The 18,364-nt window shown below is 26.4% G+C and overlaps 1 protein-coding gene across 1 annotated transcript; it reads right to left on the bottom strand.

The window, feature by feature from the left end:
- Window positions 1-3,601: 3,601 nt before the first annotated feature.
- LOC145841314 (uncharacterized) lies at window positions 3,602-16,480 on the bottom strand. Its single transcript, XM_082948675.1, has 11 exons — window positions 16,467-16,480; window positions 15,999-16,223; window positions 15,187-15,342; window positions 14,952-15,011; window positions 14,339-14,431; window positions 13,933-14,055; window positions 10,413-10,529; window positions 10,255-10,346; window positions 9,873-10,033; window positions 9,375-9,635; window positions 3,602-3,696 (listed from the first exon to the last, which is right to left on the bottom strand). The coding sequence occupies exons 2-11, from the start codon at window positions 16,068-16,070 to the stop codon at window positions 3,602-3,604; spliced, it is 1,230 nt and encodes a 409-aa protein (XP_082804801.1). The 5' UTR covers window positions 16,071-16,223; window positions 16,467-16,480.
- Window positions 16,481-18,364: the final 1,884 nt, after the last annotated feature.

The raw sequence follows: 18,364 nt of genomic DNA, 5'->3' as shown, positions 1-18,364 counted from the left end.
ACAATTTTTTGTGTGAAAACTTTACTTCCGTTTTTTTAACTTAAAGACTTAAAACAATTTAGAAAAGTCTACACAGGAAGTATAATGACTATAACTTTTAATAAAATCCTAAAGCCCTCATAAAAAATATAATTATTAGTGTAACTTATGAGTTTTTTTTTTCACACTTTTTTAGTTTCTACTACATTATTAGCTTTTACTTTTGAAGTTTAAAATTTTGGGTTAATTTAAAATGTTTAGTGAATACTTTGGTCAATAATTGTAAAGAAATACACAGTTTTGTAAAGTAAAAAACAACTCAAAACCACTAACAAATGTTTAAAACAATTTGAAAATATATAAAATATAAACAATAATTAAACTAAAGCGTATAACCTAGTTGTTTAGTAAACTAATACCACATAAATAATATTATTAGCTGAATAGTATTAAATAATTCTAAGTAAAACAGCTGACTCAATAAAATTTCATTAACAAAACAATGAATTTTTTCATAACAAAACGTAGTTTTAATTAAAAAACAAAAATCACGTCATAAAAAAAACTAAATGTAAGTTTTATCTGAACTTTTAAATTAATAAAAATAAGTTAAAATAAGTGTATTTTTTTTTACTACTATCGTTCTACAGTTGTTTACTACTATTGTTCTTCATTTTATCGATGACTTGATAAAACCAAGATGATATATAACTTAAAACAGTTGAAACGTATACTAAAAATCAACACAGTCTTTAAAACTTTTTTTTTAACGAGTATTTTAATTTTTTTAAAAACATTAAGTTTGTATGCTTATTTTATTAATATTTAAACTGCATATTTAAACTTTTTGTTTAGTTTTTTAAACTTTTAAAAAAATATTTTGTGTAATATGTATGCAGTTTTAAGTTTTGATTCTTAATTTCTATTTTTATAAATTATAGTTTTTGGTCTCTTTTTTAGTTTTTTTTTTTTATTTACAACGTTTAGTTTTAAAGGTTTGACCAAAAGAACCAAAAAACAAGACAAAAAATGTTCATTAAATTATAAAACAAGTTTATAACGAAATAGTTTTAATAATTTTATTTAAAACTTAAGATTCTTCATAAGTTTTCAATTATAACACATTTTAATTCTCCTAAGCAATTTGTGTATAATGAATAACATTCATTGCTGTCTGTTTTAGAAACTTTATCATAACATACTATTTTAAACATAGTTTTTTTTAATATCTAGTATTTTAAGTATTTTTTATTAAAATTTTTAATAAAATCAAAAGGTCAAGGTCTTATCTTTTTTAATAAAAACTAAAAACTTATATAAATGAATTTAAATTTTTGTTTTTTCTTTAGAAATTAGCATAACTTTATTTTATTTCCAAATAAAGTTAATTTTTTAAACAAAATTTGTTCTAAACAAGAAACTTATTTGTTTAAATTTTTATGCTTTTTTTAATTAGTATCTTTTTTCATATTATCATACTACAATAACTGTAAACAAAGCTAGTATACTACACTTTCTCTTAATAAATTCGTTTAAAAAAACGTTGTAAACACTGGCACAACTAACATAAGTTACCAATTAAGTAATAAAACTCGAGTTGAACGGCAATACACTAAATATAAATCAAGTATACAAAGTTCTACCTCGTATGTAACAAAAATTGCCAAATTGCGTTTTTCTTTTACCAACAAAAATTGTTTTGGATACAACGTGAAATAGGATTAAGCACTAACGTAAGTTTGACAAGTATAAAGCGTGTTATTTGTCATTAGTATATTAAAATTACGTCGTATTAATATTTTTAAACTCCTGAAAATGTAACTAAAATAAGTATATTAAAATTCAAATGCATTTATTTAGGTTTAAAACTAGTTATATTTACAACTAGTTCAGATTTTAAGTTTTAAGAATTACCAAAGTGTTACATATAAATTTATTAAATATAAATAAATATAAATTATCCTTAACGTAGTAGTTTACACAATTTTTAGCGTATTTCAATAAAATTACAAAACAAAATAAAGTTATATTCGTTTGCACTATAGTTTCAAGTGTAGCTTATTTAGTTCCATCTGAATTTTAAATCAATTCGTTTTAAGCGTAGTATTTTTTACTTACTTATTTTTTTAAGCTACTTATGGTTGACTTTCATGTAAAAATTTTTAGAAACTTAGGTTTTTATTAAGACCTTTTTTAAGACATTATATTTCAACTTTTACTAACTCGCTTTTAGCTTAGATTAGATGTTTCTTTTTATAATGATTTTAGTCACAAATAAATATGAAACCTTTGTTCTAAAGTGCTAAATGTTATGTAAGTTAAACAAGTTGTAATTTTTTTTGTAATTAAAGTTTTTCATGTAGACTTACAGAAATAAAATGTTTATAAATAAAATGTCTACAAAAAAAACGACAAGTAACTTTTTTTTGTCATTTTCTTATTAGGTTGACTAGAGAGCATGTAAATTCATTTTTAATCTTTTATTTTAAAAGTGTTCAAATATACTTTGTATATTTTACAAGAAGTTCTATTCAAATGAACAGCTACACATAAGGTATGCCTTTTATTTTGTAAGAAAAAAACTATTTTTTATAAACTAAAAAATGTCACTTATTTTAAGATCAAAGTTGCAAACATAGATTTGAAAATTAATATTTAATTTTATACTAAGGTTCTGCTAAAACGAAGCCTGACTTTATATAGAAAAAATTAATTAAATTCCTAGTTCATTTTAGTTATGTAATATTACGTTACTAAATACTTGACAAAGTTTTATAGACAAAATCTGTTTGAGGCAAATGAAATTTCAAATTAGCATAAAAAAATGTAAAACTATTTCAAAAAAGTTATATTTACAGTATGAACATCGATAAGGCACGCACTTTAAGAGGTAGGCAGTAATAACTCTAAAAGAAAATTAATAAAACATATACCATTAAAAATAGTCTTATTAAGTTTTATTAAACGGATGGAGTAACTGAATATCAATATGATTAATTCAAATATGACACACTTTTTTAACGACGTGAAATATTTTTTGAAAAAACTATTCACTTTAAAGTAAACTAGTGCAGATCGTTTTCTTTCTTAAATAAGCGGATATTAGCCATTATTTAGTTTTTTAAAATGAAATACGTCTCAAAAATATAAGGCACGAACTACACGTATATAAAGTGTTATTTCCTGGGTTCAAGGTGCGTGCCTTGTCGATGTCTTTACTGTATTGTCATTACAACAGCAGTCTGTTAGGTCTTGGCCACAAGTCTTAACCGCTTACGAAGCAGACAACTCGCATTAAAGCCCATTTGTGTCCGTCACTTTGGTTCACTTTTAAGCGCACGGGAGGTTGAACTTGTTGGAAATGCAACCAAACACTTCACAATTTTGAGCACTTACTCCACCTGTGACGTAAAACTTGTTGCCCGTAGCCACAGACCGACTGGATTTTTCTAGCTTCTGTCAGATAAGGCATGACCGACCATTCGTTTTCAAAACGCTTCAACTGATCCCCTTGCAAAGCGTTCCACACCACTAATGACGACAACTTTACCCGCGAAAATGTCGCAAGAGTGCTGACGCCTTGCAAAACGCATTTCTTCCGAATCCTTGCCACCGTGCAGCTTTAGGGTCCCACGTCACGCAACAGCGTCATGATCTTCGTCCTCCTGACACGCGCAACATGTCCATAAACACGCAGCAAAACGTTAATCATTTCGACTGAAAAGTTGGTCACTGAAATAGCACGGTATCGTTTGTAACTCCGTTTCTCACTGGAATGCAGAAGAACGGCACAACGCCGTTTTATATTACCGAAATCGAATGTGTTCATTTCTAACTGAAGAAGACCCTGATCTGGGCTTTTCAAACCAATATCTAAGCTAAAACAAGCCGTGTGTGTAGGAAGTTTGAAAGTAGTGAAACTGTCAACGCAACAACGACGCTGTGAGGTTTCAGAAATACCATTGTTTTGGTTCGCTTACCAGCCAAGACATTTTCAGTCTGATCGCAGCAGTTTTGACAAGACTGGCAAAACTCATTGTTTTTTATGAGTTTTCTTAAAATTTCACAAGACAAAAAGGGCAATCTAACCAACTTTAAAAGATAATACTTTTTTTTTCGAGAACTCACATCTTGCTCAATCCAATTGAAATATTTTTAAAAACTTTAATTTGTGAACTTATATTAATCGTTGACTTTGATACAAATTTTGTGACCATTTTTTCTTAGATCCAAGTGTTTTTGATAGGCTAACAAAGTTGTTTTCAAAAACAGACACCAGATACCTTTTTAATTGTTTTAAAAAGAAGAGTTTACAAAGTCCTAGGAATACAAAGTCCTGAACAAACTAAAAACGTTATCTTTGTTCACAAAGTTTTAAGTTATGATTCATTTTAATCGGTTATCGGTTTACCTGTTTACAAAAGTTAAAAAACTGTATATAGTGTTTTAAAATGTTGAATACTTTGACTAAATTGATAAACCAAATGTAATGAGCTTCAAAATGTTGCATTAGAAACTTATAATTTTTTTTTCTAAATCTGTAAAAGAAAAAAACTAAAAAAAAAATATTCAAAGAATTTCAATAATTTTCAAAGAACTAAAAAAAGGAATTAACTAAACACGACTTGTTAGACAAAAATTTAAAGTCATAAAAAATAGTCTATCGGTTTAGGGAAAATATATAAACTAACCGGTTTTTTTTCAAAAACCTTAGAAAACGTTTTTACTAGATTGAGTCGGTCTGTGTACTTTTAAAGTTTGAAAATGGCCAGATAGACTTGAATGTGTGGTAACTGCCTCAGAAAACTTTTAAAGTTTAACTTTTACTCCGGATTGTTTAAATTCTCTCAAATAGTAACACAGTGTTTATTAAATATTTTTATTTTTATTTTCATAAAGTTGCAGCAAATTTATTCAAGTGCATATAACTTTCAAACTTAATTTTAGTATAAGAAATAGTATACAAAATAACACATAAGTAAGTTTAGTAGTATCAAATACATTGTTAAGAAAAAAACATGTGCTATAAAGTTAACTTTTTTTAAAGAATTATATTGTCAGATTTTTAATTGTCCGAATTCGATTAGTCGTGCACCCCTTTTTTCATTCGTGAAAAAACGACTGGTAAACATTTATTTTTGAGTGCACGACATATCATATTCTGACAATTTTTTCAAAAGTATAGTAATTTTTAGTAAACTTTAAACACCTGTAAGACAGTAAAAACTTTGGAAAAAACTAATTATGGCTTGTAGATATTATTAAGACCTACAAAGTTTTTCTTTCCAAATATACACAAGTTTTTGAGACATAATCTCCTAAAAACTTTTGTAAGAATTTGATTGTTATTTAGCCTTTATATTTTGTGCTTCTAAACAACAATAGTTAGCTTAATCGAATACTCATTAATAATTATTTACTGTAAGTAATAATAACTTGTACTTATGTTGAAAATAATTATTTTTTTTTACTAAAGTAAAAGTCTGAATGGTTTATATATAATAAAAGTTTTTTACAAAAACAAAAATTATCTAACCTATTAAATTTTATAAACTAATTTTAAAGATTGAAAAACTATCTGCGGACCACAAAGCAAATTTCTGCGGCCGACAATGTACTTTTTAGCTATAAACATAGTTTTTTTTTTTTTTTATTTTTTTATGCTAAGTACTTGATACTCTTGATTTCACGTTTAATGATATTAGTTCTTTATTTTTTTCATATTTTAACACATTTTTTGAGTAAAATAGTATTATTTTTTACAGTTAATTAAAATAACTGCGGCCCGCGGACAACCTTTTTCTATACAAAGCGGCCCTCAAGCAACTTAAAAAATAACTAATACTTTTAAACTACAGCCGACCACTAGTATAAACAAACCATAAGTGCAGAATAAAATAAATCTAATAGATATGGATATATAACATTTGTACGTAAAAACCAAAATTATAATAAGTACTAAGAAATACAATAATAGGTAACAAGAAGAAACTGAGGATATAATACGAAGTTAATAAACATTTTGGTAAAAAAAAATTCATTTATAACTTTGTATAAAAAATTTTAATTTGTAAAATCTTTTAACATACAATTTAAAAAATTGATAGCTATATAGGGTGATTTTAAAGCCTTATTAAAATTAAAATTGTTTAAGCATTTATCACTCAACTACAAACTGTAACATATTTTTTAAAATAAGTTAAGCATGTATTATGTTGCTTGACGTTGTAACCTGCTTTTAAGTCTTTAAACATGTTTAAAATGCTTAAAAACCTCAAATTTAGTACTCAAATAATAAATGAATTTTATTAGCTCATTACTTTGCTAAAACATTGATGTCTTCTACTGTAATATCATACACAAAAATTAAAGTTTATATATCTCTGAAAACTAAATTGATTGTTTAAACAAATTATACTTCTCTTACTAATTATACATTCTTATATACTGACTTATTTTAATAAGATCGACTATGCATTGCAAATACTATAGCCTGAATATTTTATAAATAATACATTTTCACACTAAAACTGTTTACGATGTTAAACTACAATACAGGGCTTTGTTTAATCTATACTTATAACAAGTTTTAAATGATTTAAAGTTTATTAATCATTTTTATAATCATAAACGCAAGGAACAAAAGTTGAAGTTTAGCACGTTAGAATTTAATACGTGTGCTTATTCAATTTCTACATGCTTCAAAAAGAAACATGTTTATTTCTTAGATTTTATATCATCTAATTTTTTATAGTAAACATAAAAAACAACTAATTTCACTCATGAATGTGTAGTTTTAGTTTACACAGATTGCAAAGTTATTACTGTTATGTTCATTACCCGGCTTCGGTGGTAAAGCAACCCTTTTAAAACTGAGAAAAAAGATGAAGTATAAGTTTTTGTTTATAAAATTGAATTATAACATGGTATATTGTTGTATACGGAGTCTGCTTGCTCTTTAAAACTTAAGTAGCGATAAAGCTTTTTATGGCTAAAAAATTTTTCTACGAAATTCAACTTTAACAAAATATAATCTCATTGGTTTGAGAATGATAAGAATTTAATAACTTTATTTGTTTTTTTAATGTAATAAAACAAGCTAATAATTAACAATTAACAAAAAGTTTTGATGAACACCTTTTTTTTTTCGTTTAAGTGTAGTTTGTAAATTAACTTATGTCGTAGACCTAAAAACTATTTTTTTCAAACTATTTTTCAAAAGGCCCCTTTAGAGAAATTAAAAAAGCTAAAGGCTCTCTCCAACAAGATTACTCAGAAAACTACCAGCAAAAAGTCACCTAAGATATTTTTTTATTTGCCCTTCATCATCAACTTCAGAATATCTAGTGTAAATTTCAAATTATGACCTCATGGCCCCCTGTGGCCCCTTTGCTGCTCACGGCCCCCTAAATCTCTTTTTCATGACTTACAAGGGGGTCACTTGGCTCACTTTAGGAAACTCTGTCGTAGACTATACTGCAGAACATTTATTAAAGTATATCTTGTCACCCAGTCAAAAAAATATTTGAGATTGTACAAATTATTTAAAGTTAAAAATAATCAGTCAAAAGCAAGCCACACAACACAAAAATTAAAAAAATTGACATGTTTATTAAATTTATTGTAGTGTCAGACAATGTATCAATCCCGCAAAGTAAAAATGTCTGCTCGCGATGTATTTTTTAGCTAGAAGTCATCCTTTTTATTATTTAGTTTTAAAATAGCTCTAGTAAAATATTGATACTTTCATAATAATAATACTTTGTTGTTATTGAAAAACTTTTTAATTATGTCTCAGAATTATTTACTTGTTTTAAATGCAACACTTAGGTTGAAAAGCGGGTTAGAATATTTTGTATCTCGTTTTTATTTCTTGATTGTTTTTGTAAGAGTTTTTTCATATACTAAGTTATTTTTATAGTTGACAGAATTAAGGAAAAACTTGTTATTTTTATTTTTAAGGAAATTTTTATTCTAGTAAAGTTTCTAAAAACTTCACTTTATTTTTGAAATAGTTTAAATTGATAGAAATACATCTATATGATTAATAGTTGATAAGCCTTTCAAAATTATCATCAGGAGTTAAAAACTTAAATAACTAGAAAATTAAAAGTCAATTTTTATAAAAAAGGATACCAAAACATAACCAAGCTCAAAAAGGTCAATTAAACAGAGTCAAACCATGTCCTTGGAGGGGTAGGTGTCAGAAAAGCACAGCGTCACTTTAGCACGGGGTGACACTTTAGCACGGTGTGACACTTTAGCACGGGGTGACACTTTAGCACGGGGTGACACTTAAGCACGGGGTGACACTTAAGCAAGGGGTGACACTTTAGCACGGAGTGACACTTTAGCATGGTGTGACACTTCAGCACGGCGTCACTTTAGCACGGAGTGGCACTTTAGCACGGAGTGACACTTTAGCACGGCGTCACTTTAGCACGGAGTGTCACTTTAGCACGGGATGACACTTTAGCACGGCGTCACTTTAGCACGGAGTGTCACTTTAGCACGGGATGACACTTTAGCACGGCGTCTCTTTAACACGGGGTGACACTTTAGCACGGCGTCACTTTAGCACGGAGTGTCACTTTAGCACGGTGTGACACTTTAGCACGGAGTGTCACTTTAGCACGGCTTCACTTTAGCACGGGGTGATACTTTAACACGGAGTGTAACTTTATCACTGATTGATTCTTTTGCACAAAATGATTCTTAAGCACGGAGCGCCATCGATAGTTTTAAGTAACTTAATCAAATACGTGTAAAGTTTGTATTTAATAAAACGTTTAAAAATTAATTTATATAACCAGCATGCTGTTAATTATGCAATTTAGGCACTTTAAAGTGTGATTTCAAGAAAGAGTGTGTCTTCCAAAATTATTTTTAATAAAAATATTATTTAAGTAAGATGTAAATTGTAAGACAAAGTTTGGCAGTCTTTTCGAACTATATTTAGAAAAATCATTTGTAGGTAGCAAAACGTTAGAAAACATCTTTAGTGGCCTGTATTTTTTAAGAAAAACTATACTTATTAACAAAAATAAGTACTGAAAAACAAGAAGTTGGTAAATTAAATGGTAACTAGTTTTAAAAATCCTTAATTATATAAATGTTCTTATACTGTATTCTTTTTTACTTCTGTTAATAAAATAGTTATACTTTACTTACATTTTATTTAATTACTTTGCTCAGCTGACATGGTTAAAATAACTTTATTTATGTAAAACAATAATAAAAAATTTATGCATAGCACTAAATTTTATTATAAAAACGAACACAAACGAAATTTACAAATATATACATTTAATATATATCAAAATTGTATTGAATACCGCGTAGGTATTCAAGTATATTATTATTTTCATTAAAACTTGACACCAGAGAAAACAGACGCTCATCTGCTTGTCTGAACCTTATTCTTTTGGGATCTGGTTTTATCCCTGCCAGAAGGTGTTCTAGTCCCATATCCCGAGAATTCTGAGTCGTTTTCAGAATATTTATAAAACTCCACAGATTGGGATGGTTTCCATTTAATACTGCGTACAAAGCTCGATGCGCTGCTTCCGCAATATTGTTCGTTCGATCACTTTTTGTAAGTACTCGTTCGTACTGACTCCACAAAGGAATTGGAAACAATGGCTCACCTCTAGCACCTTTAAGTTTAATTTTTTTTAACCTAAAGTTTATGTACATTTCAAAATATAAACTCATAATTTAAATTCAAAAAGTTACGCTTAAATTTTAAATAAATATACCAATCAAACATTAACAAATAAAATATTTAATTTTAATATTTACAATTTTATTCTAACAAACTAAAAAAAAAAATTTAAATAGGCAATAAATTAAAGTGTACTTAACATTAACACAAACTTTTAAATGTATTTAACCTTCAACATAGTAGTTTCGAAACCACTCCCGAACTGTCACTAGTTCTTCAGAAATGTTAGCAATTAAAGCCTCTAAACCGTCAACAACTTTCTCTGTGGGTAAAAATGCTAATGACAGAATCATTTTTGCATCTCTTGCAAAATTAGAATCTGTTAGAAACCTAAAAAAAAAAGTAAGCTAGTTAATTGAATAATTAAAATAGTTGTGTTTATTTTTAAAGTGATAACATATGCGCTTTTAGTTTATATTTGTTGGTAAAATGACTAAAAACCTATCCTATCTATTTGAAATTAATTAGTTGACCGTAGTGTTTTAATAATAATATCTTTAAAAAAAATAGCTCTTGTTGTTGTAAAATAGATAGTATATGTAAATTGTAACCTTGATTGAAGACCGGACCTTTGCAATTTTCTTAAAACATTTTGACCTAAATGAAAAAGGCACCCTCTAACATTACAGCTTGGAAACTCATTCTGATTCATACAAAGTTACATTTAGCTAAATTTATCACAATAAGCTTTACAGTTAATATTACTTACTTTTACGGCATTTATTAATCCGAGCTCAAAATCGCAGGAAACGGCCGATGGTTGAATACCATGAATGATATTTTTAATCATTTGAAACATTGCGATGTAAGTTCGCTCAAACTTGTTCTGAAATGTTATAGAAAAATTTGTTATAATTTAAAATAAACTGATAAATTATCAACTTATTTTTTCATGATAAACTTATTTTTTCATGATAAACTTATTTAACTAAAATTTCACTTATAAATACCTTTTGTTTGATTGTTACAATCAAAAATTACTGAAAATAGTCTAACCTGTAACAAGCAATCCAGAACAGGTATCAGAAATTAAGTTTGTTTACTTATATTTTTGTGTTAACAACTGTTCTTTCACCCTATTTTTTAATAGTCGGTAAGTTTATGTTGTTAAATTTTTTAGACCTTACATTTAAATTATGTTCAAACTTTTTTTTAATAAAAAGCTTAAAATAAATAAATACTGCAACGGCTTTGCGTCGATTAGCGGGGAAAATTAATTTTCTTTTTATTGGGTTCATTTTATTGTACTGTTTTGGCAGTAACTTGTTGCCGTTGTTATGAGCTCATTTTGGCTGTGCATTTGCACAGTTAACTTGACGCCATTATTATCTTGCTCAGTTGTTCAAGAATTTAGTTTAAACGAAAATTTTGTGTTCTGTTTCTTTGATTCGGTATTTCGATTAGTTGGCATTCATGTTCTTTAGTTTTTTATCATCTTTATGTTTCGCAGTTTATTAATTGTAAATACACCATTTCCTTGACTCGATTTTATTACAACTAGTCTAAATTTAAATAGTTAACTGTTTTTTAAATCCTTTTTAATAAACAATAGTTCGTTTAGCACCTATATAATATTAAGTTAATAGTAAAAGTTTAATTCGGATTTAATACATCGACTTTATTAACGTGTCAACTTAATTTAAAAGTAACTTAAGAAACTATCTACGACCTATCTTATAATAACGTGTTAAGTCAGTTAAACGCTAAACCCGCATATATAAAAGTAACAATATCGGCAGATGGTAAAATGCAAACATGAGTACAAACACTTTTGAAACAATCGGCTTAAAATAATCAAATAAAAATTTTACTGATCAAACTTCAAATTGTACTATTTCTCAAAATTTAAAAGAATAGAAAACCTAAATAGACAGAGTAAATTGTAAAATAGTTTTATTTACTTTTGTTGCAGTCTATATATAAATTTTACACATTTACCTTTTATTTAACGTAATTACTAATATACTAGTATTTATTAGTATTTACACTTTACTTACTGAAGTTAAATTAAGCTATATTCTTATTAAATAATGTTATAAAAAACCTTGAGCTCGTATATGTTGCTAGGTTTAAACAAGTAGTTTTACGTTTAAAATATGATAGTAAATATTTAAATACGTTAGTTAAAATATCTTAATAAAATGATTTGATAGAATTCTTAAAACTATTTTTTTATTGTTATTATTAAGTTGAGGTTTGCCATAGAGTAACTAGTGTAATTCTATATTAAATACAAAGTTTTAGTTGAAGCTTTAACTTGAAACATATTAAAAGCTTGTAGTATTATGTTGCATAGTTTATTTTTATATTTTTCAACATAACATATAAGCATAAACAAATGTGTCATTCCATGCTAAAATGACGCCGTGCGAAAGTGTTACTCCGTGCTAAAGTGACGCCGTGCTAAAGTGTCATCCCGTGCTAAAGTGTCACCCCGTGCTTAAGTGTCACCCCGTGCTAAAGTGTCACCCCGTGCTAAAGTGTTACCCCGTGCTTAAGTGACGCCGTGCTAAAGTGTCACCCCGTGCTAAAGTGTCACACCGTGCTAAAGTGACACCGTGCTAAAGTGTCACCCCGTGCTAAAGTGACACTCCGTGCTAAAGTGACGCCGTGCTAAAGTGTCACCCCGTGCTAAAGTGTCACCCCGTGCTAAAGTGTCATACTGTGCTAAAGTGTCACACCGTGCTAAAGTGTCACACCGTGCTAAAGTGTCACCCCGTGCTAAAGTGTCACACCGTGCTAAAGTGTCATCCCGTGCTAAAGTGTCACACCGTGCTAAAGTGTCACCCGTGCTTTTCTGACCCGTTCCCCCTTGGAGCCAACTTTTTGTGCGTGTTTTTTTGTCGTTCAATAACCAATAAACAAAAAAGTGATATATTAAATGAGATTTAGAAATAGAAATTTGGAGAAGTTTACTTTTAGGTTAACAACAACAGTAACAGAGTGTCTAATTTTTATTTATTACTTAAACATGGAACTAATTTAAGTGATTTTAAGTTTGCGTTTTGTTGAAATCATGTTTTTAACAACTAAAGCATGTGTACTGTACAACTATTAAAAAACGGTTAAAGGTTTAGTTTACCAACAAAGTATTTTATTTCAAAATTTATGTTATCTTATAAATTTACAAAAAAAAAAACTCAACAGTGGAAAAAAAATTCAAACACGTTTATTGTTGATACGCTTTACAAGAGTCATGCAATTAAAAACCATCCAATGTTAATATCCGGTTAAATAATGTTACTTTTTACTTAAACTCTCTTCACTTTTGATATTGTTCTGATACCTGTTTTCATTTCAGTTTTGAAAGCTTAAATACAAAAAAATGGTAATAATTTAAACTCTAATTACAACTAAAAGTAATTTAGAAGAAAAGTTAATTTAATCATACTACTAATTCTTGAAAACTAAAAATATTATATGAGATTAGAATTATACTTTTGTTATTCATTTTTAAACGCTTCGCTTACCAATGATTTTTACTTAAGCTTCAAAACTTAGACGTTACAAAAAAGATATTTTAAAAACTACAACTAAAATGCGTTGAATTTTCTACTAAAGTAAAAAAAATTACAAGTACATTTTTGAAGGATAAGTTTTAAAATGCATCAGTTTACAATAAAACTTAATTACAGTATTTTATTTTTAAATATTGCAAAAAAACATTTTTCAAAAACTAACCGAACAGATGATGGTTTTTACTTGTTAGATATATGAACGACTTCAACAGAAGAGTTGTTAGACTGTTAAAACAAATACGGCTTAAATAAAAGTGTTTAATAATTCATAATTTTTTAAACAAAACGTGTGTCTGTATTGTAGTTTTCACTACTTTGACCTTTTAAATTATTAATAGGTCATAATCTTTAGATTAGAGCATTTTAAGAAAAGTTGTGACTTTTTAAAGTAAAAGCTTTGAATCATTTTAGTACTTATTGTTGTAGAAACAGAGAAAGTTTATAAAATAGATTTTGAAACATTATAAGTTTAAACAAAATACTAATAGTAGTTTTTTGAATAATTTTTATTGATAGATATTTAAAACTAATCTAATATATAGATTATATAGTTATATTAAATATAAAACAGTTTGTGAATATAGCGAAAATTTATTTAATTTAAAACTTATTTATGTTCTGTATTATTTTTATCAGGACTGCAGAAAACAAAAGAAACTAGGAATTTAGACAAACTAATAAAATAGATACACTTCAAATTTCCAAACTTACATTACTGAAAGTTTTCAAATTGCAACTACAACACGACAGTACTATCAAAAGGACAAAGTTGATAAAGGCAACAACTGAAATTGCAATTTGAAGACCAAACAAACTTTCGACTAGATAGAAACCCTAGATTTTTAAAAGTATAGTTTTTGAACTTAAAAAGTAAACTTTTTGTATTTTGCAAAACTAAAAGGCATAAATTTTATTTATTTATTTTAAAATTAGAGTCAGTAAACTTATAATCATACCACAACATTTAAGAGTTTATAAAAAAAAATTATAAATTATATTTAGTTTTATATTTTTTATTAATATTTGTAATAACCTACACTTAATTAAATAAACACTGTATGTTATAAAAATGTTAAAGCTTATAATTGGTTTGCAAACGTAAAGAATTGCAACTTACATTATAATGTTGAAAAGAAATAATCAACTGCCATATCACAAGAACAATTGACGTTATTGATCCAAGTATACTAAAAGCCGTTAGACATTTTACCTTAAAAGTATTGAAATCTGGTTATTTGTTTTCATTTTTATACATCAGGGTAAAACTGCAGGTCAAATCTGACCCACAATGAAAAGATACCTTACAAGTGATGTATAATCTTTTACTTGAAAAAAATCCAAAATAATAAAACAACTTTTTTTAAACAACTTTTTTCACATAAATTATATATATTCAGTTGTCTTAATTGTCATTAAAACGTAGTGGTTTCTTTTTACTAACCACTACATTTTTAGTTATCACTACTTTTTATTTCTTGATATATTTATTTAATGTGACTGCAGCCGGCAAATAATTTTTTTCTAAAAAGTCTAGACCGCAGTAAACTTTTTCAAGTAAATCCGTTCTGTTACGTATAAAGCGATGCTGTCAGCTTTTATATAGCAATATACATAAAGCTGAAAATAGATTGAATACTAAAATCAATTCTGCAGTTTATACATTGTTTTGTTTATTTTTCGTTTACATTTAAAACCATTTTTTATCTTATAACAAATATTTCGTAACAAACTTTAGTTTTAGAATCTGACTTTGATCCAACAACAATTCCAAAAATTCCAGAAACAAGTGGCTATCAAAAATAATCATTTCACACTTTTACTTATTTTAATTATAGTAAAATGCTATACTTATAATAATAGTTAATTAGCTAAAACTAAAAAAAAGTTAAAACTAGACTTGAAAATAAAAACACATATTTAACATCTTAATGATACAATAAGTAAATAAAAATATTCGTAACCAACTAAAACTGAACAGAATATCCCTTGTCCGTATGACAAAGCTTGACAAATGTTAATTTTCAAACTGAAACCTCCCAAGTTGAGGGTCGGACAAGGCTTGTTCACCACTTCCACGACGCCACCAATCAGTAGAGCACCGGAAATCACAGTCGTAGTTATCTGTGCAAAGACGTTTCCGAAATGTTATAATTTTCAAACTGTATTCAATTTACTAGCATGTTGGTTTTAAAATTTATAGTAAAAACAAAAGTATGTGTTCGTACACTACCGAGTTCAAAGAATTACTATTATGAAATTATACAATTTTTTTTTTCATTTAGCCAAAAATAATTTAAAATAATAGATTTAGAATAACCGTTTTAAATCTAACTAGAAACAGTGACTTTTTAATGCCAGAAGAGTTAGTTAAAACATGGTACATTGTAAACCTTTGTAAACTGAAGTTTTAAGTGTATGTTAAACGAACTTATGATCAGTTTTAATTTAGTTTTAACCGTATATGTGATTATTTTCTAATAAATACTTTTATTAGGAATAAAACTTGTAAATTTGTATAGTAGATGCTTGTGAATAAAACTTAAAACATTAATTTTTGTAGTTTTTTCTTGTTTAACACATAAGTAAACATTAACCTGTTTTAAAAAATTATTTTTAATCAAAATTAACTTAAATATAAGTACTTAAAAGTTATTTAAATAACTCATTTAAGATGTTTTTACTTAAAAAACTTTGAAATCAGTTTAACCTTTCTTAAAAATTTTTTTAGTAGGAAATAAAAGTTATTTACTGTCTTAGTTTTAAATTATTTTACTCACCCCAAGTATAAAAACTATTTTTTCTGTTTTTCGAGCATGATTGGTTTGAACAACTGATTCAGGATTTGCCATTTGTACTAAAACTTGTTTCAAATGATGCAAGTAAGTTTATACAGTCGAATGAAAAACCAGCATTTGTAATCGAATTTGAAACTTTCAATTTGAGCTTTTTCTAAGCACTTGATTTTTTTTTTTCAATCCGTAAGGTAAAGCAAAGTTTCCACACTATTTTTTTATATATTAAGTATTTTACATAAGAGTTGCTTAAGTAGATTTTTAAAAGTTTATGATAACTTATTTCAGAAGTCTTTTTTTTTTTGTAATTTAATATTTCTAGAACATTTGTGCAAAAAGTCTGTTTTTAAACAACAAAAAGTATATTAAAATTATAATTGAAATCGCATTACAATAATGAAATTCAATTAAGTTAAATTACAAAAAACTAAATATAAGTATAAAAGTACTTACACGGAGTTCAGTACCTACTAAGAGTAGAGCAATACTTTTAAAAGATTTTAAGCATTACTTTTTACAAAAATAAATAATTAATAAGCTTGTATGTATACTTGCTGCTTTTTTTTTAGAAAAACTCTGTACTTTAAATTTACTTTTTCTAATATTGTGTTCAAGACAAAACTTTAAAATTTTAATTTAAATTTTTAATTACGTAAATTAAAAACTAGTTATTAGCTTATGTAAAACGAGATGTAATGGTTAAGTTATTTGATCTGGTAGAGTTATTGCTTTACCATTCACATTTATATTTCAGTAAAATCACTTCGAATCTATATACATTACATCAATTATTGATGTAAAAAAAATATTTTTAAAACAAGCTTTAAATTTTTTGTTTACCATAATAACAAAGTTTGAAGTAAGCTAATTTTTTTTTTCAAAATATTTTTTTTATCAATACGTAGTTTGATCTAAACTAAATGACTTTTTATTTGGAAGTTTATGTTTTATCTAAATTTGATAGTTTTCAAAACAATATATAAATAGAAAATTGGAAAGCTTTTAACTTTTGCTGATGTCGTTAAACAGAAAAGCTTAAACTTTTAATTCTTCAAATATGCATTTGTAATAGTACCTCAATAAACATTTTTATATAAATTTCAAATTAAACGCTAACTGTATTAAAAAATGTGCAAATAGTAAATTTTATCTTATTCTTTAAAAATTGTAATACAAATTTCAATCTTCTATTAATTAGTTAGAATCAATAATCTAGAATATTATTATATTAATACACAATAGAATTTTTAGAATTCAGTCAAAGTCATACTTCTTTATATGAACTATTATAGTATTGCTTAGAAAAGAGCACTCATCCAGTAACAGTTGTATATAAGCTATAAGTTAAAATAACTATTACTTTTTAACCATATAAGATTTTCGATAGAAGAGTACAAAGATTTGCTAAACCTAAAGAGACTCAACGCAATTGTAAAACTGTTGATGTTTGTAAACATTAAAAATTGTATTTTTTTAGTATAAGTTATTCGCAGACCATAGTGCGCTATGTAGTTTTTATTATATCTCGAAATACGTTTGATAATATAAAAAATTATTTAGTACTAACTTTACAATACATTTTTTTACTAAAAGACAAAACAGTAGCTTAATAGTATAAATAATTTTTATTAACGATAATCACCAGAAACACTTTTAACATAGAAAAACACTTTTAACATTCTTATAAAAAAATCCTTAACTTTGAGATTGGTTCTTAATTTAGTTCCTATTCAACTTGATCGTCATTCCTGTAAGTAGTAAAAAAGTATTAGAACTGAAAAAATAAAAATGCAGATAGTTGTACTTTTAATTTTTCATTTACCAAATAAAAAATAATAAGTATGAGTGTAGTAAAACTAGTAGAATTTATTATTTACAACTTTTAAAGTATATAAAATTGAAATAAAATATAGTTGGCCAAACATTTTCGTAGTTTACATTTTATTATTGAACTTACAAAACTTTGTGAAGAACAAATGTATTTAAACTTTTAATGGTATTTTAAATTATTCAAATTCATTAATCGTGAGCCTTTACTATAAAAATAGACATTTTACTAAAATAAGTTTCATTACAGAAAACTTACAATTCTCCTATATTTTATTGCTTAACAAAGAAGTAGTTTAAATTTTTAAGAACAATCATCTTTTTTTAGTAATAATGGGATAAATTTTTTTAAATAACTAATTATTGTATTATACGATAATAAGCTTTATATTCATACTCTACTTAAAAAGTTTTATTGACCTTACTTAATTAAACTTCGTATTCCAATAACATAATAAACATGTATTGTTTTAGTTTATTAAAATTTAAAAGTTGTTCATTTATATATAGACTAGTATTTTTGT

This window comes from Thalia democratica, chromosome 7, assembly GCF_965202585.1.
Source record: "Thalia democratica chromosome 7, ktThaDemo2.hap1.1, whole genome shotgun sequence".
Lineage (NCBI taxonomy): Eukaryota > Metazoa > Chordata > Thaliacea > Salpida > Salpidae > Thalia > Thalia democratica.
This window is presented reverse-complemented; position numbering and strand designations above follow the sequence as displayed.